The sequence below is a fragment of the Pempheris klunzingeri genome, chromosome 10 (genome assembly GCF_042242105.1).
Source record: "Pempheris klunzingeri isolate RE-2024b chromosome 10, fPemKlu1.hap1, whole genome shotgun sequence".
NCBI lineage: Eukaryota > Metazoa > Chordata > Actinopteri > Acropomatiformes > Pempheridae > Pempheris > Pempheris klunzingeri.
Window position 1 is genome coordinate 14,372,017 of NC_092021.1, and position 27,865 is coordinate 14,399,881.

At 42.2% G+C, this 27,865-nt stretch overlaps 1 protein-coding gene across 1 annotated transcript in view; it reads right to left on the reverse strand.

Annotated features, from left to right (window-relative positions):
• LOC139208938 (receptor tyrosine-protein kinase erbB-4-like) overlaps positions 1 to 27,106 on the reverse strand; it is a 282,441-nt gene extending 255,335 nt beyond the window's left edge. The window contains exon 1 of the mRNA XM_070838735.1: positions 27,028 to 27,106. Within this exon, the coding sequence (XP_070694836.1) occupies positions 27,028 to 27,106 (79 nt within the window). The remainder of the gene's footprint in view (positions 1 to 27,027) is intronic.
• Positions 27,107 to 27,865: the final 759 nt, after the last annotated feature.

Sequence of the window (27,865 nt, forward strand, 5' to 3'; positions counted from 1 at the left end):
AAGAAATAGTCAAGTAAACATCCAAAGAAACGTTCAGTTCATAAATAAACATGTTGCTGAACAGGATTGTTATTATTACTGTACAGTTGAGGCCCTTTTTGTCCACACTATGCCATCTGAGCTTCCCTCTGATCTAGTCGTCCTGAATGTGTATTCTTGAATATATTTTCCATCTTCTTTTACTGTATGTCTGTCCATCTGTCTACGCGTTGCCCTCCTACTCTCTGAGGAGATGGTAATGGGATCTTAGCAGAAGTCTGATTAAAAGGACACTTCCTCCTTGGAGACCACCCGACAGTTTCCCTTTTTTCTTCCCTTCTCTTCCTCAGAGCGTCAGAAACCTTGGGTATGGGAACAGAAGGGCCTGATAGCAGGCTCATGCAGTGCAAGCTAATTAAATTAAGCCTCCTTTAATAAAAGAGGAAGTGAACTTAACGCTTTTATCCCAACTACGCCATCAAAGGAAGAGGAAAAATAAGGCAGCAAAGGGGAAAACACACAACCTGAAGATATGAATTTCTTCCTGTTACGTTACATTCACGCTACCCCTGAGCTACATTCAACCTCGTGCTGGAAAAAAAAAAAAAAAAAAAGCAGTAAATTGTTTTTAAAAAGTGAAAGAGTTCATGAAGACCAGAACTCTGGAGAAACCATTACAAACTTTTCTCGTCTTGCAGCTTAGGGTTGTCTTTGTAGCTACAATTATTTCTGGTTGGTGCATCACATACCCTTTTCCTTGTGTGTGTGCTTGTTCATTTTTGCTCTGGAACGACACTTGCTGATGATGAATGTGTTGGGAATACTTTTCTACTCTTATGTCAGCAAGAGTTCACTAAATCCTGCTTGTGTTGAAGTCTGTATGCTCAAGACTTGATTTCTCAGGTTGATGCTTGAATTTTTAGCATTTTATTACAAAGATTTGCAGACCCAATGTGGCATGAATGAGAATGAGACCTAAAAAAAAAATTATTTAATATCAACAGCGAAGGAGAAAACACAATTTGAGGTCTGAAAGGTACATAAAAGACATTGTGGTTGGAAGAATTTAGCGTATTCAGTGTATCAAAAGGGAAAATGCCCCTTTAACCTGTAGCACTGGAAAACTAGAAGTATGCCCTTCAACATTTTTAGCGGTTGGCTTTCATATTCTGAATCTTTTTAGTGAAGCAAAAGGCTTTTAGACTTAAGTCCATCACTTTCCATATCTGAGAATGAGGCAATGAAAGGTATTGAGAGGGGCAAAGGCCACACGGAGAAAGTCAAAAGGGATTTTCATAAATTTACATGATCAAACTCTCTGCTTTATATGCAGAGAGTTAAGAAATCTGAGAGGAGTACAAAAAAAAAATACATCCAAAAAAGAGGCATGTCTAATAGGATTGGCAAATTGTTAGTGGGTAATCAATCTTCAGGGTCTGATGTCACAATATCACATTTTCCCCACACGGTTATCATGACCAAAAAAATTCCCAATAATATGGCGATTGTTCTTCGTGTTTGTCCATGTGTGTTTTTCTCTCCTGTCTCTCCAGGTGCTGTGTTCTCCCCCTACTTGCAGCTGTGAGTGGTCACATACCCGAGTCCACTCAGTAATAAAGGCTTGGAGCATAAAGACCGGAGGACTGTAGACGTGGCCTTTTTTCATGGTTTACATTATACTTGTCATAATCATAATCTATAGAAATTTGGAAATAGTAAAAATAATAATTCTAATGCCATAAATCGATTCATCTTTACCTTGTTAATGTGCAGTTGGTCTCTTTTTTTGGCAAATGAATTACATCCAAAATACTTGTGTAGGGACAATTGTGACCATAACTGCACAGTAGCGTACAAAAGGAGCGATGGAAAGGGAAAATACAACCAGATGAACTGAAATTAAAGATCAACATGGCCATACATCTACCATCAATAAAATGTTACCTCAAACAAAATCACTTGCGAGGAGCAGCGGACTGAGAGCTTAAGTGCGAGACCGCGGGCTGACAATTAACCCTCTCTGATGTACTGTGACTAAATGAATATTTAGTTATTTAAATATCACAGTTATCATCAATGCCACGATATCACGACAGCCCTAATGCCCATCTAGCTAACAACCTAAAGTTCTAAAACTATTTCCTGTCATTTCCATGAGTCAATTCCCAGTGAATACATGTCGTGGTATACCAGGTCAGTGGGAGCTGTTTGACACTGGTCATAAGGAATAGAAGGAAGTGCTGTTCTGCTTTGGTTCAACAGGCCAAAGACAGAATGAGAGAGAAGTAGGGAGAAAGAAATAGAGGAGAAAAAGAGCCTCTCCTCTCATCCTCATTATGTAAACGAGGTGCATGACTGTTCAGTGGGTCCCTCGAGAGTTAATTACCAGTGGCTTCTCAGCCTAATTGGCTGAAACTAAAGAATTTGCCATTTCTTATTCCCATGCTCACTCTCCCCTACCCCCTCTCTCTTATTCTGTCTTTCTCTTTGTTTCTCTCTCTCTCTCTCTCTCTCTCTCTATTTCTCTCTCTCACTCACTCTCGCTCTCACTCTTTCAGGCACATTTTCCTCTCATGCTTTTCAACCTGTTTTCTTGTTTTCTCGCCTCTCCCTCCTCAGCGTCGGCCTTCCAGCTTAGCTTCACGCCAGTCGAAAATCTGGCACTGATGCTTAATTTGAGCATCTGCTCCAGCTGGCAGTGGATAAGCAGATTTTTACATTGCTAATTCCAGCTATTTGGCTAGACTAATCACTACTGGATAAAGAAGAGAAACGGGGGCTGAGAGTTGCCCATCACTTAGAAACAAAAAAGAGATAGTGAGAGCTGGCATCTCATCTATTTCTAAATGGATGCAAATTAAATTCAAAAAGACAGGGATAACAAGTTTGAAGTATATGAAAGTGGGCAATACTGTGAAGAAATATTAATAAAACAGGGCAGGCAAGGAGAGGAACCAACCGAGAGATCCAGAAGGCTTTGAATTTCATAGGACAGTGTAATGCAACCAAAAGCTATTTTGGACATGTCATGGACAAATAAATACTCATATTCTCTCTATCTTACTCTCTCTCACCCTCTTTATTCACTCTCTTTGCAAGTCAAAGTTAATGCATTCATTGCAGCTTCAACTAGCACATTCAAAGCTCGTCTTGTGGATTACTGATGTTAAAGCCAGCCTTCATTTGTTCTACTAAAATCTGAAAGAAGTCACCAGCACTAGCCAGATGTTTACTACTTGACTGTTGTCTTAGAGTACAAATCAGAGCATTTTCAGCAGGTAATAAAAACTCCATATAGCATTTTTTGAAAGATATGAGCTGCATAACAAACAGCAAAGCCCTGAAAATTACATACACTGAGAAGATAAAATTGCATGGTCAAAATTAGACCAGAGACAGAGCTGTCTGAGGAATTAGTTTAGATCCATGGTATGAGTCACGCTCCAAAAAATTCAGAATCCTACACTTCTCATGATATTCAGCAAAGTATTCACTTTTATTTTTGTCAGAATATCTATGTTGTTGCAGAAAAACAACCTCTAACTGTTAAACTTAAACTATTAACGACCTAACGATTTTGAATGATGGCTTTTTATTGCCTTTGAACAAAAATATTTGGTCTCTACAGACAGACAGACAGAAGGGAGAGTAAGAGGGAAATGGCTTTCAAGCAAAAGTCACAAGCCGAAAACTAACGTTGAAAGCAGGATCTATACAGCCGGCTTGACAGGTGTAACTGGCTGGCTGAAGCGTTTAAAGTGGGAGTAAGGTTGTCAAGAAACAAAAAGGCGAAAGAAAAAGAAAACAAATCTGGCTGGCTGCACAGATGAAACAACTTGAAAGGAACTCAACTGGTCATCAACCTGTGGCTGTTGAAGCATTTTCTCCAGCAACGAACCCACCACGTGACCGGAGGCAGAGGCTCAATCAAGCAGCACTACATGAGTGGATGTCAGAACAGCTCATGATGATGAGCTCAGAAAATTTCCCCTGAGCGAGTTACTGTAACATAATAATGTATTGCTTCCAAGTATTACATGAATAATAGTGCTCAACATAACAATTATACATTATAATAATATAAAAATACATGTTTTTTATTTTCTTTTTGCTGTGGTATCAATAGAGGAATTGAGCATTTGCTTTTTTATACTAGTATTGTACTGATGTTTCAAAATGCTTGTATGGTGACAATATTAAATAGGACTGATAGTAAGAAATGTTCTCTAGAAGTAAAACTCAATCAGGTGACATCTATTAGTAACTAGAAGAATCTGTGATGTCCTCTGTTACTTTTTATTTCCCCTCATGTTTTCTTCTCTTTTGACGTATGAGACATAAGATAAAGTTGTTCTATTCACTACTGTCCCAGGTAAGGTTTTCATTAGAAGGACAGGTACTGTGTGGAGCTGGAGAAAAACAACAAAACAGCCACATAAAGACGTGATTCCAAATGTAATTTTCTGATAGAAAAACAACCTAAAATGAAAGTAAATCTGATACAGGAACTAAAATTGGAAGTCAGTCAATTTGATGTCCCTCCATTTGCTGGAGAAAACAGAGACATCCAAACAGTCAAAAAAAAACACTAAGGGACTTAACACTGATCAGGCCCTGGCAGTGGTGCGGGTAAAATATGATTAGCTGTGCTTGTAGTTCAAAAGCCCAGCACAAATTCTAGTTGCTCTCTGCAGGCATATCTGTACCTTCACAGCTGTGTTTTTAAAGATAACCGCCATATTCACCATGTGCTGCTAAGAAATACTACTTATTCAATGTAATGAGCAGATATTAAAGGGAAAATGAGAAACCATGAAAGAAGAGGGACATAGAAGAGAAGAATGACAGAAAAATAATAATGATAAAGGTACAATAAAGGGAACAAATAAAGGCATTAAGCCCATGAAAGGGAGAGTTTTTTTTTTTTCTTTTTAAAGAAATGTCATTAGCAACTTTCTCTCTGCCCTGGAAGTGTCAGACACTCATCAGCCTGTGCAGTGTCTAAACTATGGAACAATTCTATTCACACTCTTTTTTTCCCACAGAATACTTACTAGAAATTACTAGAAACACTCTCTCAGGTCTTTGATGTAGACACTGACAGATCCTGAGATGTTATCCTGATATCTCTGTATGAAAAGCAAGAGAAACTGAAAAGGATGCTGTCTAAAGAAGTGAAAGGTAACATTTCAGGAACGTCGGCATCGATTGCCACCAAACCTTTAACCTTCATTGACTGCATTTCTGCATTTCAACACTTCTTGACATTCCAACAATGAGAGCAACCTGTCTAAGTAGGCACGAAGAAAGTGTATGACTTTAGGAGAGATATCAATGCTCACCACTTAATGAATGTGGAACATTTAAATGGCTCTGCTAACTTTGTAACCAGACTAAAGTTTAGGTATGTTCTTTCAAAGCTGATATTTGACAGTCATACTAGCAGAGGGTGAATGAGGTTTGTCTTCTCTGACTACACGTTTTGCCAGCCCACAGTGAGCATTCCCTCAAGTATCCTTCCTCTCTCCTTCCTATGGTTTTTACTCCATCAGACTTCTTTATCCACTCACTCGCTGCACAACACTTTCACCTGAGTGGAGGGTGCTGGTGGTAGCATTTAGGAAACAGCTGCTTACCTCCCACTTTCCTCACCCAGCACCCATTACAGTGATTATCAGTACTGTCAGTCAGAGCACCCCCCGCACCCCTCAATCCCGCTGTCCCACCCTTCTGGGGCCTGCAGGGCTGTGCTGATAGACAGATGCAGCATTCCCCCGAGATGGAGGGAAACAGAGGGAAACGGAGGGAGATGGTGGCAGGAAGAGGAAGCTTTTCGACACCTCAACAGGAAAGAAAAGCAGCAAGAGAGAAGGAGAGAGAGGCTGTTACTGCTGTTCTCTGCTGGTGTTCTTCTGGGGAATACATATGATATGGATGAGGTCCACTGAGCACCGGGAAGAAAGGGTGGTGGTCCATGTTGACCAAACAGAAATCGCCAAGCTGGTCACAGGAGTATGAATCAATCAGTGGTCTGGACACATTTCATGAGTTTTCTCGCAATATTTAAAAAAGAAAATGAAATTGACACAGTTGTGCATGAGGCCCAATGAGCGTGAGTGTATTGCTGAATGAGAGAAAGAACCTAATTTCTCTGAACAAATAAAGTTGGAAAAGACTTACTGCCAGTGGAGTGCTCAGCTTTACCTTCCTCTTTTTCAAAATACAAGCCCTTGTTTAAAGACATACTCTGAAATATGTGCACTGGAAACAAGTGCAGTGAGTTCAGCAGAAGTCTCTGCAGAGATGTTGTCTTAAGACTTTTATGCTTGCAGAGAAAGCATTGGGTGGACAAAGTAACCACATACATGCAAATGTTCAAATATAGCATTGTTGGTTCACATTTTCTTTTAAATGGGCAAAAGGATATGTATAATGCACTCTGTAAATTATATATTTTAATTGAATATGGGAGGCCCAACTATGCTGTTTGCAGAGCAGATCTTCACATAGTTGAATGTACTACGTGTTACATACTCAAACCTCACAAAGAGGAATGGAAATCTGCTGTGCCCTCTTTTAAAGCAAATGCTTCAGTGCATCATTAACCCCTGTCACTAGACCAAGGACCAAGAACCAGTGACTGGGAGTGCTAAAATAAAGGACCATCCCAAAACCTTTGATCCTTTGTTCTGCTTATGCCATTAGTGCGGAGAGCCACACACGGTGGCTCGCTGCCAGGAGTTTGTTAGATCTAGCTAACGAGGAGGGCTCAGGTAGACCTAATAGAATCTTTCCTGCTCTTATCTGTATTGACTTCAAACAGTGTGGAATGAATGGAAAACAATCTGGGTCTGACTTTGAGGGTGAGGCTGAAGAATACTTATGGGTTTCCGCTTTTCTACAGACTGGGCTACCAAGCTCCTACTACACTGCGGCAGATCAAAGTTAATTCCCCTCTTAATTAAGATGAAATTGGATGAGAGCAGGCAGGGACTAGCTTTTGTTTTCCTTTGTGCCAGCAAACATTACAAGCTGTATATCTGAATGCGTGTTTGTGCAAGAGGGAATGATTTCTGCTAGCCATACCCACAACCATAGGTGTTAGTGCATCCATACCCACTTGCGTGTGTGCGTGCACATCCTTGTCACTGTGTGTGTTAGAGCTGGTTATTCTCTCTCTCCTGACGGCCAATCTGCCTGCATGTGGCCCGGCATAACACACAGCGGTGTTCCGTAATGAGACTCCTTCTGCCGCTCTCTTTTTCATGGTCATGTCCATGTGTTGTGATGCTAATGAGCCCTCGCTACCAAAAACACCCCCTTAATTCTCCTCTTTGATCTACCGCTAATTCTGCTAATTAGGAGCCCAACTTTCAAAGTTAAACGTTTTGCTTCCACCTCTAAGAGTGCCCCTGTACGTGAGTGAATGTGCGTGTGCACAAGGGAAAACAATATAAAATGCCATAAAACGAAGGAAATTGCCCCCCCCCTTCTGTCCCTCTGTGACCTAGACCCGGGTTATGTTGGGTGAGTTTGGTTGCAGGGCATGCAAAGAGAATGTGTTCACCTGGCAAGCAGAATTCATTACATTAGCTACATTTTGCGCAAACACCCAGACACACACACACACACACACACACACACACACACACACACACACACAGCACAATGCATCTGCAAACAGATAATGTCATGCTCCAAAAAGATGTAAAGGCACAAAGTCACTCTGGCAGACATTACCACAGATGCCTCCGTTTGCGTCGGTCGGCACAGACACATCTGTACATGCACAAACAGATTAATGTATTGTATGAGCAAGGTCAACTCAGAGACACGAGCAAATATTCACTGACATAATCATAAGGACACATCCAGCAAAGCATCTTCTTTGCCCACCAATTTTTTTTGGCTCTGCCGCCTCACGCACTGCACAATTATGCAATAAGCTCTGCAAACCATCTAAAATGAGCACAATTACGCCGTCAGAAATCAGATGAACACATTTAGCTTTAGTTAAAAAGTTCTAAGGATAGTCAATCAGTGGAATCCTTTGAGAATCCAGGGAAAATGAACTGTTTTTAAATGTTTCCTCTGCTGTAGCACTCTGCTGATAGCTGTGGATTTTTGTGTCCTCAAAGATTCAGATAGAATTCCTACCAGATTTCACACAAATTTTAAGTAATTTTGATCAAAGAGGCCTGGGAGGTGTGCAGCGCAGGCTTTTCTGGCATTACCACAAATAGCTCCACTATTAGTCTGGTCCAGTTGCTTTCACGGTTCCTTTTAAAGCCCTCTGGCTGCTCTCACACAGTAACAGGGCTCCAGCTACTCTTAGGACACCTCTCCTTAACCTTACTGACCACAAGCACATAAATCCGTTAACATGCACACACAAACACAAAAGTGCACACACGCATGAGCACTTCAACGCACACATACATTAGATCAAATATACACGGACGTGAAGCTGCCCTCTGTGGCCTGTGCTAGTTCTGGGCAGCAGTGTCGTCCCTGCTCCATATGTATGAGGGAAGAGACTGAACTGAGCACAATCAGTGGGCATGTCACTGCAGCAGCCTGCCCCCCAAAACAACTGACACATCCCAATCTCACTCAACACAGTCAATACAGTCGAAAAGAGGGCAGCTGGATATTGTCCAAAGCGACCTTCAACATTTTTGTGAGCTTATTATATTTTTTAAAGAGAGGCTGAAAAAGTTGTGCATTATACTAGAAACATGACATCCTGCTGCATTTGTCCGAAAAACCCCATTCAGAGAGAGACATAATTGAGGAAACTACAGCTACACTTAAACTACATTGAGTATTGAGCCAAATTAGGTGGTTAACACTTAATTAAAAAGGAGTGAACCCTAAAGAATACAAGTGGCCCTAACCTGCATCACAAAGGGACTCGGCTTTATTGGTTTCTGCTTGTAATCAATATTAATCAGTGGCCAAAAAAAAGAAAAAGAAAAGGAAAACAACAGATGAACTTAAGGCCTCCCTCCACCTATATACACCCCATGGTAACTTCTAATTCCTATCAAACTGAATTGCGATTAGCTGAAGGCACCAGATAAAGCAAGATGAGCAATTAATAGTGCTGTCAGCCCTCTGAGAGAGTTCTGGCTGCACTTCATCAGCAAATCGATTGTTAGTTACACTACAGAAACAACAAGCATCAATCTCTAACAAATAAATAAATATATTTAACAAACTATGCTTACTTTGCAGCAGCTGCATTTTATGCTGTCCAAACAAAAAAGGTGAATTTATTTGCTATGTCTCGCGACTACACATGCACAAGTGAAAAACTGACAAGGAAAAAAAAAAAAAAAAAAAAAATCTACAAATAAACTCCTCTGAGAGGTTGAAGCAATACTCCAGCTCCAAGGAAAAAGGAAGATAGATAGAAAAAATGAGGTTGTTGGAGGAAGTCAATATCTTTCCAGATTTGAGAATGCTAATAACATAGAGCGGAGAGAAGGCAGCAGCCTGACACAGCACAGCCAGGGGATCCCATGCCAAGCGGAGCATGGCCTTTTAGCCGAGCGCTCTGTCAGAGATGCCAGTTTGACGGACGATGCCGGCCCAAGTGACATTTCTCCAGGGTAGGAAAGAGGGGACAAAAGTGCGAGACATCACAGGTTGTTAAAGAGAAAGAGGGTAAAAAGCACAGAAAAGCATCCATAAGCATAAAGAGGTGAGGGGAAGGTGGTTATTTTTGAGTCAATTTTGGGTTATTTCCACAGCTGTGAAGTGTACCTCTTATGGAAGTAGTACAATTTTACTAAAAAAAAATCCTGACTAGTAGATTTGTGCAAAACTCAGTTTATAAAATACATTAAAACACAATGTATTTCCGTAGGTAATGGATGGATTTTAATTTCTAGCTAAAGGCAATGCAGAGATACAGTCAACACATGTTTCATTAATAGTAAAATGACTGACAAACCCAGAGAAATTGGTTGAGACTAAGTTTAAACTAGGTTGTTCCATTGTGATTCAAGCCTGTTTCTGGCAATGTGGCTGAATTCACCTCATCTTACCTGTGAGGGTGTTAAACAAACAAGAGAGGAGATCAGAGGTGAGAGGAGGGGAAGGGAGAGCTTGTTTATTGGCTCGGAGCTCATTAGCATCACACCCATTAGCGTCCTGCCAGCTTCGCTGCCCCTCTCCGTCACTCAATCCTCTGAGACAGACTGGCTGTCAGTGCACAGAGGCGGCCAACATGCCCCACAGAACAAACATACCCTCTGCCAATTTTTGCTCAGTCTTTATTTATCAATTTGCTGTCCGTCTGTGTCTCAGGTATAAAGGACAGGTAAACAGATGGATGAGAGAAGTATTGTAGCAAGACACACTATGCCAGCACCTGAATTACGAACTCCCTTTGTGAAAAAACACAACTCTGGACTGGAAGGTCATTTACATAAAGGCTGTTTATTATGATTTGGCAGACTGACTGACCGATTCATTTTAGAAAACTACATTTCAAATTCAGTGGGCTGATTTTTATAATGGCTGTCTTCTCATTTCTTCTCTGTGCATCATGATTTTGTCAAGTTGCCAGAGGCTCCAATACAACATTTTGGATATAACACCTTCACCCATTAACCACTGGTTTGTGATTACTTGTGCTTAAACTTTGACTACAGTCATTGCCATATTGACAAATTTTGGAGCTGAAGCATAAGAACTAGAAGGGCACTCAGAGAGTGCAAACCTATGCTAAGGCTTATAGCACAGTCTTCTCTGATATGCAAATCTGCAAGTACAACTTCAATATACGTCTGGGTATATTTCCAATACTATAAGAATTGCACCAAGAGATTTTCTTTTGTATGTTTGGTCGCACCACACCATCAACTTTGCATACATACACGGCAGTGACGTGCGGTGGGGTTCGTGGCTGGTGAGGCACTGAGTCGTTCAGAGTCAGATTTACCTCAAGAGCATCCGAGAGGAAGCATGTCGTTGACACGCACACACACACAGAGACAGCCTCATTACAATGAATGAATCCACAACAGAGTAGCTTAAATTCACCATTCAATTGGCAGCTTGCACAATGACTACTATCTCATATCACCATTCTTTACACACACATAGATAAGGGACATATTTGGCCAAGGAAGAGCGTTAAATTTAAAGCGGCTCAGAAAAAGAGTGCATTTGCTCTGCACCCTCTGTGTGTCTACAAACATTACATTGATGACAAACAGTGAGAAAGCAAAAGGCATGCGCTTATCCCAGTTTGGGAGGGATTGCGCAATCTGAGGGAGGCTGAGCTCGCCTCTGCCTCACTTAAATATTCAGATTTAGCGATTTTAAAATTTTAAAAAAATATTAAAATAATTGGAATTGTAGAGAAATGACATTTACTGCACAGGTCAGTTAACAAATATTGATATTTATTTTATTGTATCATTATTTGTTTTGAACGAACGTCCCTGATACATGGATGCTACAATTTAATCAATATTACTGCTTGCTCGTAAGTCAGATCTGGATCCGTTCCAAAAATGTAATGCTACACACTTCCACCATGTTTCATGAAAATAGGTTCAGCAGTTTTCCCTAATCCTGCTGACAAACTGACAAACAAGCGGCACCAAAAACATAACCTCCTCGGAGGAGGTAATGCGAAGGCAGTGGTGGTAGAGCAATTTAGGAACACGCTATTACAGAACAATTTCTAATACTTATTAGTACATAACCTGTCAGGGTTTTTGCCGAGTAGGAACCAAGCATTTGTCCAACCAGAATTTCTTCTTTTCCGATTTTTGCCTCCTATCCACTCCAAGCCAGAACAGTCAATAACTGAACAAAACTCTTTTCAAAAATGCTACCATGTAACTGTGATGTGATCTGTGGGTTTGGTTGTTATGTGATTATGAGAATCTTGACTTTCTGGCACATTCAGTTCTTCACACTCACCCTTGAACCAGCCAATGCCCAGTAGCTTTTTCAGAGTAGATGCTGAACTTTTACATAATCTGAAAATGCTAATGACTGACACTGGAAGTCTCCCTACAGCTCATAACTAAAAGGAAATGACTGACTGAAGGAAATGCTGGCTCATGGGGCACTGTCTGCCGCTCTTCTCTCATCCCCTTGTATTCATTAGATCCCTTGAATAAAACCGCATGCATGCAAATCTGTTTTGTCACTTTTAAGATCATATTTTCACCATGCTTCTACTTTTTTCTTTCTCAATCATTCTCTCTCTTCTACTCCTTTTCCATCTGCTGATCGCGTTGTCATGGTGTGGTTTTAGAAAACTGATAATTATCAGCCTACCTCAGGATGAACCTTCCTTCCAGCCTTCCCACTTTTCCTGTCTCCTATGAATGTCTGAGCTTTTTATCTGTGTCTTCCTCTCTGTTGTTCAGATGGGCCTAGTGACAGGTTACTTGTTCCAATTACAGTAAGTCAGTTTGGGAAATGCAGTAGCAGATGGTGGGTGGGGAGAGGAGGAGAAATGACAATAAATCCTATGGATCTTCCCTTCCTGCCAGCCAATGTGATGCCAAATCACATGTAACATGCATGTAAATGTGTGTACCACTCATGTTTTTGTAAACTATGGCCATCAAAGCTTATGTGCATTTAACTCAAAACAATGGAAAACACTGGTCAGCAGCATTAAAGTATAAAAGGCAATCTACACACCTTCCATGCTTGATACTTCCTTTTTTCAGTGTTAACAGAGTTGTGGTTTCCACAGCAGAAGGAGATGGCAGGGGAATAAAGGTAAGAAAAAGGCACTGGCATGGAAGAGTGAGATCTGTGCTCTGGTTGGCTACAGCCTCCTGTTTTCATCCAAGAGAATTTTTTCAGAGGGCGGGCAGCTTACCTTACACCAGATGGCTACAAAGAATCTGTAGAGCAATTTGTATTACAAATTTGCTGAATAAGGATAGGTATATGCTGCATCAAGCCGCATTTGAGGACAACCATTCAGGTGTTTTGAGAATATCAAACCAGTTTTTACGGATGCAAGCTACACAGAGTTTACTGCCTGGTCACCGAAAGAGAGAAGACAAGGAGACAAGCATTAGACCTAAAAAGTTATCTAAATGATACCATTCAAAAGTCTAACTTCTCTGCTAGGCACACATTTGTGCACAACCTGCTGCACTCTAGCTTCATCATTTCTTGATTATCTGCCTCACATTTGAATAGTAAAGCAAGTGTGTATGTGTGTGTGTGTGTGTGTGTCTTGGCTGGCATGAGGCAGAAAGTCAGGCTAGCCTGTCGGGCCCCCGAGGGCCCTCTGTGTTTGAGTCTCCATTAGGCTGATGAGGTTTGGCAGCTGAAGTTGCTGGAGTTAGTGGTGAGCTTCAAACCTCCTCATGGCTAGGCCTAATTAAACCTAGACCTCAGCCCTAATTTAAAGATAATTAGCTGTAGGGGTTGGCTACCACCACCAAAGGCTGTGATGAGTGTTGTATAATGTGTGTAGTAATGCGTGTTAAATGGTAGTTTTTCGGTGACAGACCAGTTGAATGAAATGAATGAACCATATGCAATTTAGAGCATGTTTTTACCCAAAGCGGTTTGCAGTATCATGGGTGCACACAAGTTTTCACACTGAAAAGCTACAGTGGAAACGGAATGGCTAACTAAGCTAGAAAAAAAATCTATTTTTAGTTGACCGAGCTGCAAGACTAAATAGTGTCTCTCTGAAACATGTTGGACCACAACACCATGGTGGAGTAAGATTCTCAAACAAATATAATTACTAAATGAAAACACTCTCTTATTCATGTTGATCATTCATAAAGTACATGGACACAATGGTTGGAAACGCATCGTAGTGAGCATAAGCAGCCACTTTAAGGGAAGCCAGAGTGTACGTTTGTGTATTTGTGATAAGAAATAAATTGGCCTGACTGCACTTTCGTAGGTACTATGCGATAAACTGTCCAACCCTTGGGACCGGCCCTATGTTTTCCCATTAAGCTATACTGACAGCTTGACATTTCCCAGGGTAGAGGGCTCTGATTCAGGTATGTTTTATTCATCCTATTGACTTCACATTGCTGCCAAGCCAGACAGAGAGCAAAAGCCCGAAGTGTGGTAGGCGGCGGTGAGAGGGAGAGCAGAAGATACCTGTTGTTGTGTTTACTGCTCAGATAGCCAGACACAGCTATGAGACAGCTGGGTGACACATACACAATATACTCATCACCATGCAGACAGTGAGATTGGGAGATATTGCCAGCACTGAAAGGATGAAACTGCCTATTTACTGGGAAGACTTGAGGCAGGCAGGTACGGTGCAGAGGCGGGATTAAATCCCTCGTAGAGTTTTGTGCTTTGCTGCATCATTCCTTAAAAGACAGAGTACATCCACATTAAGCCAGCTAAATCTGAAAAGGTATCTTCTTTGCTGTATTTTGGCTGTCTGTCCACACAAAGCTGCAGTTTTTCTTACTTGACAATTGGGGTGTTCCTAATGGAATCCCGAGTGTGTTAAGCTGAAAACATCAGCTATGTGTATTAGTGTGGAGGGGGCAAATGAAGGAAGCATGGCAAGACACTGTCAGGAACTGTGTTGCAGTCAAGTTGGAACACCAACTTTGTGTTGTCTCAAACTTCTGTGTGTGTTTATATGCAAGTACAGCAGATCACACACATTACACAGCTACAGCAAAACTCCAAAGTGATTTAATTCAGTAAGGAGGACAGTTTAAAATCCATGACTACTGAAGCCATGTGAATTCAACTGTTAGGAGAAACTGTGGATGCCTTATCAGGCTCACAGAAATGGATATACATGCACGTATGCATGCATGCAAGTGCCAGGGCCAACATTTTCTTTCTAATTATCATAATGAAAAGATGAAGTAGATTTGAAACTTTGGAGAAAAAAAACATAGTAGATATATTTCTTCTTTATTTTGTAATAGATTTTCTTCATATAAATCAAGCATATCTCAAAAAATATTGATATCTATTTTGCCCAAGTCTGACTTGTTGAATCCTGTGGACGGCCCATCTCTGTGCAGACAATGTTCATGAGACAAGTGCTTCCCTCATCTCCAGGCGTGTCACGTGGGGTTAGGAGCCGGGAGCCACGACGGGAGCCTCCTCCAGGACAAAGCACATGGAGCAGGGAGACACTGTGGGCCTTGTTCCCCTTTACTTGGCTCCATGTCAAGTGGGTGTTTGCTTACTGGGAGGACCAGGACCCCCCTGGAGGGGAACGCAGCACACAGCCTTCACTCAATTCAACGCGCAGAAACATATATACTGGACTTACTGTAGGTACATTCATGATTTAGCATTGCTCATGTCTGCATTATAACGGCTCACTTTCAAATGTCAAAAGAGGCTATTTAGGCACCGATTTTAATTAAACAGAATATGATCGGTATACTCTGTCATCTATAATCATGTTTGAATGAAGCCCTGCTTTTTGTGTGCTGTGCATACAGAATGCAAAGACATCATTAGGCTGTTACTGTCATATATAAATGTTTTGCTGAATTTAAATGCCTTTATCTTCATCTAGACTTCCACTTAATGTGCCAAGAAAATTCTATAACCCCATAGGCTTTAAAACCATTAAAATCCCTTTCATAAATGCAAAATGCACTGAAGTCTAGCTATAAACAGTCAGCAGTGTCAATGTGCTCTAATTCCATCAGGAAAATGTCACAAGTTATATTTTGCACTCAGCAATAAGGTTAATTATTGAAACTCATTACCTTTAGTGCACAATCATATTATTTCATTACACCCTAGCCATGGCAGAAAAGCCACAGGGTGATGCAATGGAAAACTGAGAACAGGTGCACCGTTTGAGGAAAAGCTTACTCACCCTGGCAACCCTGGCAAGGCATGATGGTCAACAGTGCCGACTACACCCTCATTCTTTTCTTTGTCTTTTACTTTCCCTGTCCTCCTCTCCCCAGCATCTGGCTAAATCTCACCAGTGTCCTTGCTAACGTCCTCGGGTGAACCGGGCCATGTCAAACCTGAATCCATCAATCACTCAGCGCCAGCCGTGGGGAGAGAGAGGGGGTGGAAAGACAGAAATGGAGGGATGAGCACAGAGAAAAAGGGAGGGGTGGTTAGGGTGAAGTATAGCCACCAGTCCACCCTTTTTCACCTTTCTGTCTCAACTCGTACAGAATGTGGAGTCTGCTGTCAGGTCACAAGAGGGACACTCCAACGATTCTTATCAAGAGGTTCACAGACCTAAATACATGTTTGAGGAGAGGAGAGGAGAGGAGAGGAGAGGAGAGGAGAGGAGAGGAGAGGAGAGGAGGAGAGGAAAAGAAAAGAAAAGAAAAGAAAGCTACAAGAGGAAAGTCAAGGGTAGCAGAGAAGACGGGGAAAGAGGACATGAGAAAAAGAAAGAGGAAAAAGAGGGGCATGAGAAGAGAAAAGAGGACAAGGAAGAGGAAACAAGATAAGCCATGAGAACAGAAGCAAAGAGAAAGAGGTGAGAAGAAGCTACGGGTGAGCCTGTCAGCAGGTGTGTGTGTGTGTGTGTGTGTGTGTGTGTGTGTGTGTGTGTTTGTGTGTGTCCTGTGCAGAATGAAGTGTCTCTGTCAGAGCCCCAGCTCCCCCTCTGGGCCACTGCTGATTAATTGTCCGTCCAGCTCCTGTGATAGCGACCACTTTAACCAAGACTCCCGAGACACTCACCCATGTCCCATCCCCGCCGAAAGACACTTCTCCTCCCGCGTACCCTGCTGCCTGCCTGCCCTTCTCTGGCTAAATTTAGGAGAATTTCTCTCTTTCATCCCCCATCCTCTCTTTTTTTCGTCTTACACTGGCTGCTACAAATAATCTTACATCAGCACCCCATTCACCTTGCCATCGGGGGATAATGTCTCTCTGTGGGAGAGGTTTTGGAACAACGGCAGGGGGGCTGAAAGCAGCATGACATGCAGCACACCCCCCGCCCACCCTCCCCTGTGTGTTTACACGTGCACTAGTGACTGGCTGAGATAAAGCGCCCCTGTCTCAGGTAAACAGTCTAGCACAGCAGGACAAAATGGCAGGGTTGACTTTGGACCTGGGTAGCACTTAGTCAGCTCCTCTCATACTTGACGTACACTCCCATCCCGCCCACCTATCCCATCACACACACACACACACACACACACTGTAAAACTTGCTGTTACAGTTTTTTGATAGCAGATGTCTGAAGTTGCTACAAAATATTGATAGTTATTAAAGACATTCAATTCTCATTAACTTTGGCACTTACCAAAAGATTTTTTCAAGATAGTAATTTTAGTGTAATGGGTCCTAGTTAACAATTATGCATAAATTAAAGGTGTGGAAAATCTGCTTTTCCACACCGAGAACAATAACTGTCATACTCAGCATTGTGCCTCTGCTCCCCTCCCTTTCTGCCAAGCTGCAGAACCATAGCATCCATCCGGACAGCTATATAGCCAGCCCCCAAAAGCAGCCAAGGTCAATTGCCTTTCCTGCTCCTCTCATCCTGTGCTTTATGTAGCTTCACATCCAGGGAAAAAGAGCTGCGCTATTTCTGCTCTGCTGCAAGGTGACTGCTGTTTCACACCAATGACAGCCACACGAATACGGGCTAGAAAGAGTACGGAACATTTCCTTTAACGGTGAAGGAAAATCTATAAAAATCTATTTACATGAGAGGGACATGTAGTTCATTCATGTTACTTTTTTCAAATCTGAAGATACAGATTATCACATCTGTCATGACTTTGATCCGCTAGTAGATACTTATCTTGTTAAAAAGCCTTAAAACCAGAGTAAACTACCATATAATAGGATTAAATCTGTGGCTATAGATGAGTGTACCTCTGACTGATGTTTAAGGGGCACAAGTGACCATAATGTGGGTCCTGGAAATGCTGCTCATACAAATAGTAATCGACCAAACACTGAGATTCCTGTTCTGTGGCTCATACTCATTGTTTGGTCACTAAATCAGCATTACAGAACAAACTCCCAAAGCAATTTTCCAAAATCATACGATGCATATTACATACATATTAACACAGTAACTCAACTAATCACACCTTCATAAATACTCCAAAAATGCAGTACACAAAAAGATAAATACAATTATTAAAATGAATGTAAAGTTTAACTTGCTAGTTGAATTTAGGGTAGAAACAGTTTCATAGTAGCAAATACAAATAAAAATATTTTCACTTTTCAAATGCTCCCTATTTTCATTTTCTTAGTCTCACCCTATTTGACTCTGTGGTTCTTTATTTATTGCAGCCTCTGATTCTCCTCATCTACATCGCTAATGAAAAATAGCAATTTGCCTGGTATTCAGGCAGTGACTTATTATGTTCTTGTGCTCCTCGGCCACAGTTTATACCGTGCATGTTGTACTTAATTCTAAGATGTTTCTTCCCTGGAATTCAATGGTGAAATCTTTGTGTTTTAATCCTGATGGTATTGCAGTAAGATTCTCCATCGTTTAACCTTTCAGTTCCTGCATTCTCTATGGCACTGGTACAGTAAACTGCTATAACTTCTCTATATAGGACTACTAATATAACTTTTTGTAAACAGTAAGTGATAGCATGTACGGTGCAGACATTTTTCATCCTCGCATAGATAAACTGTTTCCCTGTAGAGTCTGAGTACCCCCCCCTCCCTCTCTCTCTCCCTCACTCCCAGATGTCTCCTTACAGCTGCCATGACTGACTGCAAACTCATTTATTACAGGTCACAAACGCCAAGTGCTTCATTTAAAAGGACGCCGCCACCCCCCCACCTCACCTCACCCCCCCCCCACCTCACCTCACCCCCCCCCCCCCCCCCCCAACACCAGTGAAAAATCGACCTGCAAGAATAGCATGCAGGGCATACCACTCCATTAGCACTTGGCTAAACGAAGGACAGCAGCGCCCAAAAGATGGGAAAAAGGTTTGAGCAGTGGGAGAAATACGGAGAAACAGAGAGGACACGTTTGTGACACGTTTCATCTGGCTGGAGTTATCAGAGTAACTATGTGCACAGCCACAACACAGACGGAGGACAATTTACAGTAACTCCTTTCAAATGCAAGGCTCCTAAGATAAATGAATAACAAAATATAACATGGCATTGTGGATTCTTCTCTCTTTACTACAATTGTATTGACCGACTAATAAAAAACAACCACTTTTCCAACAATTCAAACAATTTCTTTAAACCTTAACCCCCATAACACATCCCAGGCCTGTTTCGTATTTATTCAGTCACACAAATCACCAAATCAAGATTTTGCGTGAAGTGTGTGTTCTGCCGGCCATATCCGATATCACTCAAAGCCCGTCTGTAATTACATTGTAAATGCAGATTAGCTATGAATATTTTATAAGGGGATTACTAAAAGAGGAAAGAGATAGAGGGGGAGAGAGTCGAGAGAAATCAGCCCTTTAACACACACACCCACATGCAGAACTGCATGAAAAGCTTGTTTGAAGGTGGAGCTAGTCTTTCATGCCCAAGTTGTCAGCCTATTATCATCCTTTCATATGTTCGCCACCATTATTAACTTTGTAATAGAAAAATAACACAAAAAAGTGAGAATAAAACACATCACTCCAATGTGTCAGGCTGTCGCTTCTGGGAGAGAAAAAACATGGCAGACCAACTCTTATCATCGGACTCTCATTCTAAAACATGGCGGTAATGACTGTGTCTTAACAAAGATTAGCCATAATTTCCATTGTCATTTTAATGCTCCCACATTATGTGGAGGCTTACAAAGCCACAGATGAAGGCAGAGGGTGGGTGGAGGAAGAGGAACAAGCAGACAGTGGAGCAGAGAGAAAGTCTCTGGAGCTCAGTTAGTCTGTCAGTCACCCTCTATCCCTCTAACCATGCAGCCATACAAACAAACCCTGACAGATACAGTCAACACACACACAAACACACATACAGTATATGCGCATGATTCCCAGACCCATTGTCACCACATTCTGAAACCCTCAAAATGTGGTTGTCAAAAGGGTCGGTGCCTGACAGCCTTCCGCAGTCCTCCAGGAGGAAGTGGAGGACAGACGGGCTTATTGTGAGAAGAGTAGCAGCAACAGCAAAGGGGATCAAAAGTCTCACAAACTGACAGACATACATGATGCGTTCAGACTCTCGACATGTACATTGTTTAGTGAGCACAGCGAGTGAGGCTTTCAAGGGCCTAGATCTCGCACATTTGCCTTCTACTTCAGAGTGATGGCCCAGGGTGAACGCAGTATGAGTGCGTGGGTATGTGTGCAACAGTGGGGGAGTGCGTCTTGGAGTGTGTGCGCCAATGTGTGAGGCACACTGGCATCAGTAATGTAAATCCTACAAAACAAAAACAATGTGCTACATTTGTGATGCACTTTGTCTGTTTAGAACACAAAATGTAAAAATGGGCAAGGCTTTGGTCGATGTTTCACTTGTTTGCTGGTTGACTCAACAGACTCTGCTATTTTTACTATTTATATAAATATCATACTTTTTGAACAAATCGGCAAACTTATTTAGCCTGATAGCAGGCTTGAAGCTTGCTGACACAAAGAGAATAAGTTGACTGACAGTTGTGTGTACTGTGCTTGGCACAGCATCATTTGGCCTCTTTTCTTTGAATGTTTGTGCCGATCCCAGATCACTACACCCAAAAAAGGCTGAACGGCAGCAGAAGCCCTGAGAATTTTATTGTTTTTCATGCTGTAAGCTCTTCTTGGTGGCCCTAAACGCACATTTGCCAACCTAATTAAAACGCAACGGACTGATTTCCTGTGCTGCTCAAACTTAGTCCCCAATCTGTCTAAACCAGCTGAGGTATATTGTCAAAAATATCAAGCAGGACCTCGTTCGTGTTTTTTGTGTATGATTTTTTTGTCGCACTACCTTGTTAATAAAGAACTCTGGTTGCTGTGTATTCAGTTCTCGGTGCCTGTGTTGTAGGGAGGCTAACAGTGCGTCTATTTTCGTGTCTCTCTCTTGCTGCCTTCCCTTTCATTCTCTCTCACACACAAACACAAATTCAGAGCTCGGTCAATTTACAGAAAGCAAAAAGAGAAACCATAAAAGCAGAAAAACATAGAGGGATAGAAAAACAGAAAGGATCGTTCCATTTTCAACAACCCCTATCAAATCGGCGGTAATCTAATTGCTTGTAAACCATGCCTCAACCATAGAATTTGCATTTTGAATACACATGTGATAAACAGCTGGCCAAATTAAGCATGCACAGACATGGGCGATGCTCTAACGCAATTATGACATCCTTCACAAAAAGGACATTTAATAGTTGAGCTGACAATGATGCATGGCAAAACACATGCACATGCATGCTGCATTTATAACTGCAGGTGATGAATGAGAGTGCGTCGCCCGTAAAGGTCACATAAGATATTATCCAATCGTTTCTGCTGGCTGCAAGCTGACTGACTGGTTATGAGTATCATCAACAAGTCAGAACTGGAAACAATGTAAGCGGTTCTTTGAGACAGAAATAACAATAATAACGCTTCCCCATTGTCATCCTTAGCAAAGAAATCTATGGTAATTTAACACATTTTGAAGGAGTATGATACAAATATAAAGTCCCTGTGGTAGTAATTAAAGAGTATTATAGTTGTATCGCAGCAGATTAAAAACAAAACTACACTATTAGTGACAATGTTGGAATATTCCCTGTTGGAATATTAAAGTGATTTTTCATTAGGGATTCTTGGGCTGCATTGTGGGTGCTACGCATGTATTATTGATGCCAGTGGTTCAAAAGCAGTTTGTTTGTTGAGAAGTGGAAAGATTTATAGGAAACTTAATGGTTTTTTCCACTACTCTCACAATGAAACCACAGTCTAGATTACACAAACAGACGGTTTTCTATTCTCTATCTGGCTGCAGGGTGAGATCCGCTGGAGAGGAAAACACAATAAAAAGAATTTTCTTTTCTTCAGCAAATGTCTTGTGGCTATTTTTTTCTCTTTTGGCTGTCTGTAACATATGGCAAGGTACCGACAATAGGACACCATTAGTATGTCTTTAAGTTTTTATCGTTGAAACCTCAATAAGAACTCACCAGAGAGGTGACTATTTGTAAATGCAAGCCAGGAGGATGTTATATTCATTAATCAATTGAATTAACAGGTTTTTCCATATAGTGGATCGACACCTCGAAGTTGCTTCTCATCTCTCGCCTGGAGATGAAAGAACAGAGGTTCACATTCCTTCTTCCAACAAATGGAAGTGGATCACCACCTAATCAAAGACTGCCATTCTTCTATTAAAAAGCCTGGTGGCAGTGAAGGGTCAAAGCTCTTTTATCAGGCGACAGCAGGCAAAGATATGACTGTAAGAGGGCTTTGTGACGAAGCGAGGCTGCATTGGCGGTTAAATGTAACACCATTCTTTCCCTATGACTGGAAGGAAAAAGAAATACACAGATGAAGAAAAGTGAACAAGAAGTGTCAGTCTGCAGCGTGGAGAGTGCAGAAAGAAAAAGAAAAAAGAACAGGAAAAATAAATCCTCATGTCTCCTTTTTCTAGAAGAGCCTTTTTCTGTGTCTCACTCGACCCCTTGTAAACATTTTTATATACAATGAACTCCCATATCGGCTACACACTGGAAGTGCATCAGTTTCGGTCCAGTAAACAGTGGGTGCCACTATAAAATCAAGGAGAGCAGGGAGTAAATCTACCAAACTACAGTCCAACTTTCATTTAATTTCTAGGTCATCCATCCACCTTCTTCTTAACTATGAATCTAAACTCTCTGTCTCCACTGAATTAGGCAGAGATGGAAAGAGTACTAGTATATTGTACTCAAGTAAAAGTAATGGCAGTTTAAAGGAAAAGCACAATTGTACTTACAGATAAAAGTAAAGCAGACTTTGCAGCATACAACTGATTATCAATTACAAATAAACAACAGCCTTTCTGAGTGTAGCCTCACTAAAATGAACCAGAAAGAGGACAAAACTCAAAAATGAACAACAAATAAAAAAAAGAGCGGGTCTGATTAAGCTACCGAAATTAAATAACTGCCACTTTAACACCAGAATAAAGCATCAGCATATCGACAATGTCCGCAGGCTGCAGCCACAATCACACACATTACTGCACAACGCGCGCACAACGCTACGTTGCTAGACAACCCGGTGGTTGTTGATGGTCCTCTGAGTTACATCCATGGCAACAAAATAAGTGTTGTTGTTGTACTCACCTGTCTGAGCGCCATTTTGGGAGTCTTCCGCACCGGAAGTCCCCGAGGTTCAACTTGTCCGTCTGTTTATTCCCAAAGCTTGACGTTAATGTAACCAGTCCACCTGGCCTCTTGTGTCCCACTAAAACTAGTCCACGCGGCCTCTGTGTCCCACTAAAACCAGTCCACTAGGCCTTTGTGTCTCACTATTTTCACTCTCTGCTCCTCAAAGTTTTCAAAAATGTCGAAACACTCTCCACATTTACGAACTATAAAAAGGCCTCACACAGCTCACTCAGGGTAAAAGTCCCTCAACAAGGTAGCAAATGGTAGCAAAACTCGCATGTAGCACCCACCGCAGCACTTAGCATTTAGCATGTTAGCCACACCCAGCATGCACCTGTCCCGTAGCCTAGGTAACCCAACGTCATGAGTGTGTTTGATTTGGGTTACTTCACGTGCTCTGCGGGAGGTGCGTTAATCCAAACATTAATTAAACCAAATGCGACCTTCATGTAACTTTTGTTGTCAAAATGTAACTATTCCGACTTGAAAAGCAGCGAATTACAACTCTTGAGATAAACAAAAACTGAAGTACCTGAAGTAGTAAGTAACTGAAGGTAAAATGATTTGATTTAACTTTCATTACTTGAGAGTGATTTATTATACGACATTGGGGAAGAAGAAAACTGCTGAGAGCTGTAAAACAGGGCGGTGTAAGGATGGAGTTTATCTACACGCTAATTGAAAAAGCACCTACTCTCCAAACACACACGCACAGTTGCACTCGGAACAGATGACTTCTCTGTACTCCTGCGCACAAAATGTTTGAATATTCATAAACACCGACAGAGTTTTGGAAGTTGGCCATATGGTTCATACTCGGCAGCTGCACGCGTTTCCCACCTCTATCCTCCAGCTCCTGTGCATAGATGCTGCTGAATGACGAGGAGCAGAGTACAGTGCGGGGACTCTCACACATGTGCAGTGCTGTCATGTGAAAACTTAACTCCAGTTTAGCTGATACTTGTGATCGACTTAAAGATCACATGGTTCACTATGTGGTAAGGTACAGAATTTTCCCTAAAGAAAAACTCATGGTGATCTGATAAAAAAAATTAAAAAAAAAAAGGTTCCTGATTTTCAGAGTTGCTTAAAAGTTGCCAGGTATGGATGAGATAAACAGGATTGGTATTGAATTTCACCTTATGAGGGAGCGTTACGGTTATTTTACAGACTCGCAGAGGGAAACGCAAAGAACCTTATTGGGGAGTTGTGTGCGTGCATGCGTGCGCTTTTCCCTGTTTTTATGTTGCAGGCTACATCGTGCCTCAAACAACCCCCCTGGCTACAGCATCCGAGCAAAAGACAATCCAACACACCCAGGCAACTCGTTCGCGCGCGCAGGTGCACACACGCACACATATGTCTATGCACACACACACACACGCACTCTGGCGCACGCATATTTCATCAGTCCGCCTCTCTGCCTTTCCTTCTTGCATACAGAAAGACGTTAATCCGCGTTTACGCCGATATTTGTATAATCCGCCCCTCCCTCGTTTGTCCGCGACTCTCTTTTGTGTTCATTCAACTTCCAAATGCATTCTGCAAGATTTGGATCTCTAACAGACGGTGGGATCATCCTGTGTGTGTGTGTGTGTGTGTGTGAGAGAGAGAGAGAGAGAGAGAGAGAGGCTATTTCCACTGTCATCCTCAGGCTGGATTCTATCCGTTTCTACCCGAGAGAGTTGAATAAAATAGAATAAAAATGTGTTTTGCTTCATTACCTGCTCTGCAGTTTACTTGGACCAAAGCTGGAAAACATTATTCCTGGCAAACAAGCGAGTGTCATCGAAATTTACTAAAATTATTGTGGGGGAAAAGATGGTGATTTTTATGAATTGCGACCAAATTCAAAAACAAGATTGTTTCTGAATAAATCTTCATTTCTTTTGCACTATGTTTTTCAAACATTGCTTAAACAGGTGGATCAGCATAACAAACTGTGCTCTCTTTCTGGACCAGTGAATGTTAGCCATAGTTGTGTTTTCATCATAGACACGGGGCAATGTTCTGTGCGTAAAATGAATGAGGGGCACGCATCCCTCTCTAGTCTCTCTCTGTCTTAACTGCATCCAGCCTCTTAATTCAATTAATTCGCTATATGTGCCCTTGACAGCTGTGCTGATCCTACTAAGCACAGGTTGCACTAGTGGGCCTGTGCGCATTCACTGGTTACGAGGTCAAATTTGACGAACAATGTTGCAGAAATGTCTCGTTCAACGCTTTTCCCCTCTCAAAACATGCTGAAGCTGACAGTTCAGATTCAACAAGACGAACAAGGCACAACGAGACAGACCTCCCCACTTCTAGAAAATGACCACAGAAAAATAATGCGTGGATATAATTGGACATATAATCTATCTAAGTGGAATTATCTCACATCCTTTGCAGATTTTTAACACACAATTGAAAAATGGAATCGAACGACTTTTATGCTTTCATGCTTACCCATGATTGGATAAGATCTTTATTTATGTATATGCTTTGTTTATGATTTAATGCCCCCCCCCCCCCCCATCTGTCACATCAAACAATCACTCCACATAGGTGGTCAAAACAGTTTCACACACAGGGCGTGAAGACATCCCATAAAGAAGGGAAATGGAAATAGCAAAGGCACGGGTGTGAATTATGGACATGCCCTTGTACTCGGGCACGGTTTCATTTCAATCACCGTCCTGCCTGAAGGTGATTATGCATGATGACGATGACGAGGGTGATGGTGTTTTTTTTGCTTTTGTCTTTTCAGTGAACATTCGTTATTTACAAGCCACCCCCCCCCCCCCCCCCCCCTCTCTCTCTCTCACACACACACACACACACACACACACACACACACACACACAAACAACGCACACAGTCGGTGAGCGCACCTATACCTCCCTGTGCGTAAAGAGCGCCGCTGCACCGTACAAACGGTACTGCCACTGTGTGAACGTCCTGTGCGCTACAGCGCTGATTGTCAAACAGGATCCCCGAGGGGGCTCACTATAAAATGAGGAATAATGTAATTTCACGGTAATCCGCTTTGCTTTTATCCCGATTACAGAATGCATATGGATGAATGTTCATTATTGTTATCGCCCTTTGCGCAGGTGAGAGTTACACAGATCAGAAAACTCAAACACAACAACGACAGACTATTTCCAAACGCGTCTCTGCGAGACTTACAACTTAAAGTAGTTTGATGAGATCGTCGCCCTTGGAATGACAACGCTTGGGGAAGCGCGTTATTTAGGGCTAAACTAGTCTGGAGCTGTGGAAAGAGCAGACAACAGGGAAGTTTTGATAGAGTCGTGTGGTAGACAGCCTGTCTATCCACAGGAGGGAAGACAAGAGCACAGTAGCCTGTTGTAGCGTGCGGCTGTCACTCCCCTGTGTTTGTCCACACTGTGTCTAAAGGACACGTGTGATGGACATTAAATGCGCCCCTTCTCCTTTTATCAACAGTGTCGCTCTGTGCACGAAGAAGACAGAGTGAGCCACTCGCTTGGATTCATTCAGCTCATCATATGTCCTGCTACAACCTGCCATCCGCTCACACCAACACCTGTGTTTCTCTATGACAGCTTTCTGCACTACAGCCCCCCCCCGCCCGCCCCGCTCAGGTGAAATGTGAAAGGCTGTGATTTAGACGTTTCTTCGACATTAGACTAACGCATGAAAATGACAGCGGGAGGTGCGGAATTCATCTGTCAAACCCCAATCCCCTTGAAAAGTATGCTCGGTGGATAGTTGTGCCACTGCGCTCAGTGCGCACCGACCAGCTCCGCGGATACACAAAACTGCGCACCGGGGGGAGTAGACGGATGGCGTTCACTCACCTGATTGTGAAGAGCTCAACCCTAAGAAGAGGCAAGTCAGGAGAAAGCCGAAGCAACACAGGGCAGTCGTTGGTTTCATTGTTGTGCTTGGCAAGTATCTCCTTTAAATTCACATGTCCAGCAGCGTATCCTTCCTTGAATCAGCCAGAAAGGATGAAGCCTGGCGTTTGAAGCTTCTTCAGCCTGTGAGTTTGAGGACTTTCGTCGCTTTTGACTAAGTTTACAGTTTGTCCGACAGTCCTCAGCCTCGCCTCTCAGCGCCTGCAAGCCAAACGTGTGACTGACGCGGCAGCACAGATAGTCGAATATTAGTTTCCAACGCGCGCACTGAAAAGCTGGTCTTAACAGTGTAAAGCAGTACTCATGCCATTACTCCCCGACTTGGATACAGTATGCAGCTGTAGACTTGTATTCTTCAGACACACCTCCGAGCGCCTGAACTCCTCCTACAGACTCAGTGATTGGCACAGGTGCCCGACGATCACCCTAAACCCCGCCAGCCACAACTCTGTACGCGCTGCCATTGGCTGACGCAAGATGCCAAAACCCCATGAATTTGCGCGTCGGCTCCGCTGCACCTGTCACACTGAACACAGTGGAGATAAATGCTGCGAGAAGAGATTTATAGGTGTATGGGTGAAATAGAGCTGAATATCACTTATACGTGGCTTTCCCGTGCGCTTTTGGAGATGTTATCCAGATTTGATCAGATACAGTTTCATATTGGAAGTGTTGATTTAATGCTGAACTGAACTGTCAGCACTGCACTTTGAGAGTGCACTGAGAGTGATGCCAGGAATTAGAAGAGATTTCAATATGTTACTATCAGGTTTATGGT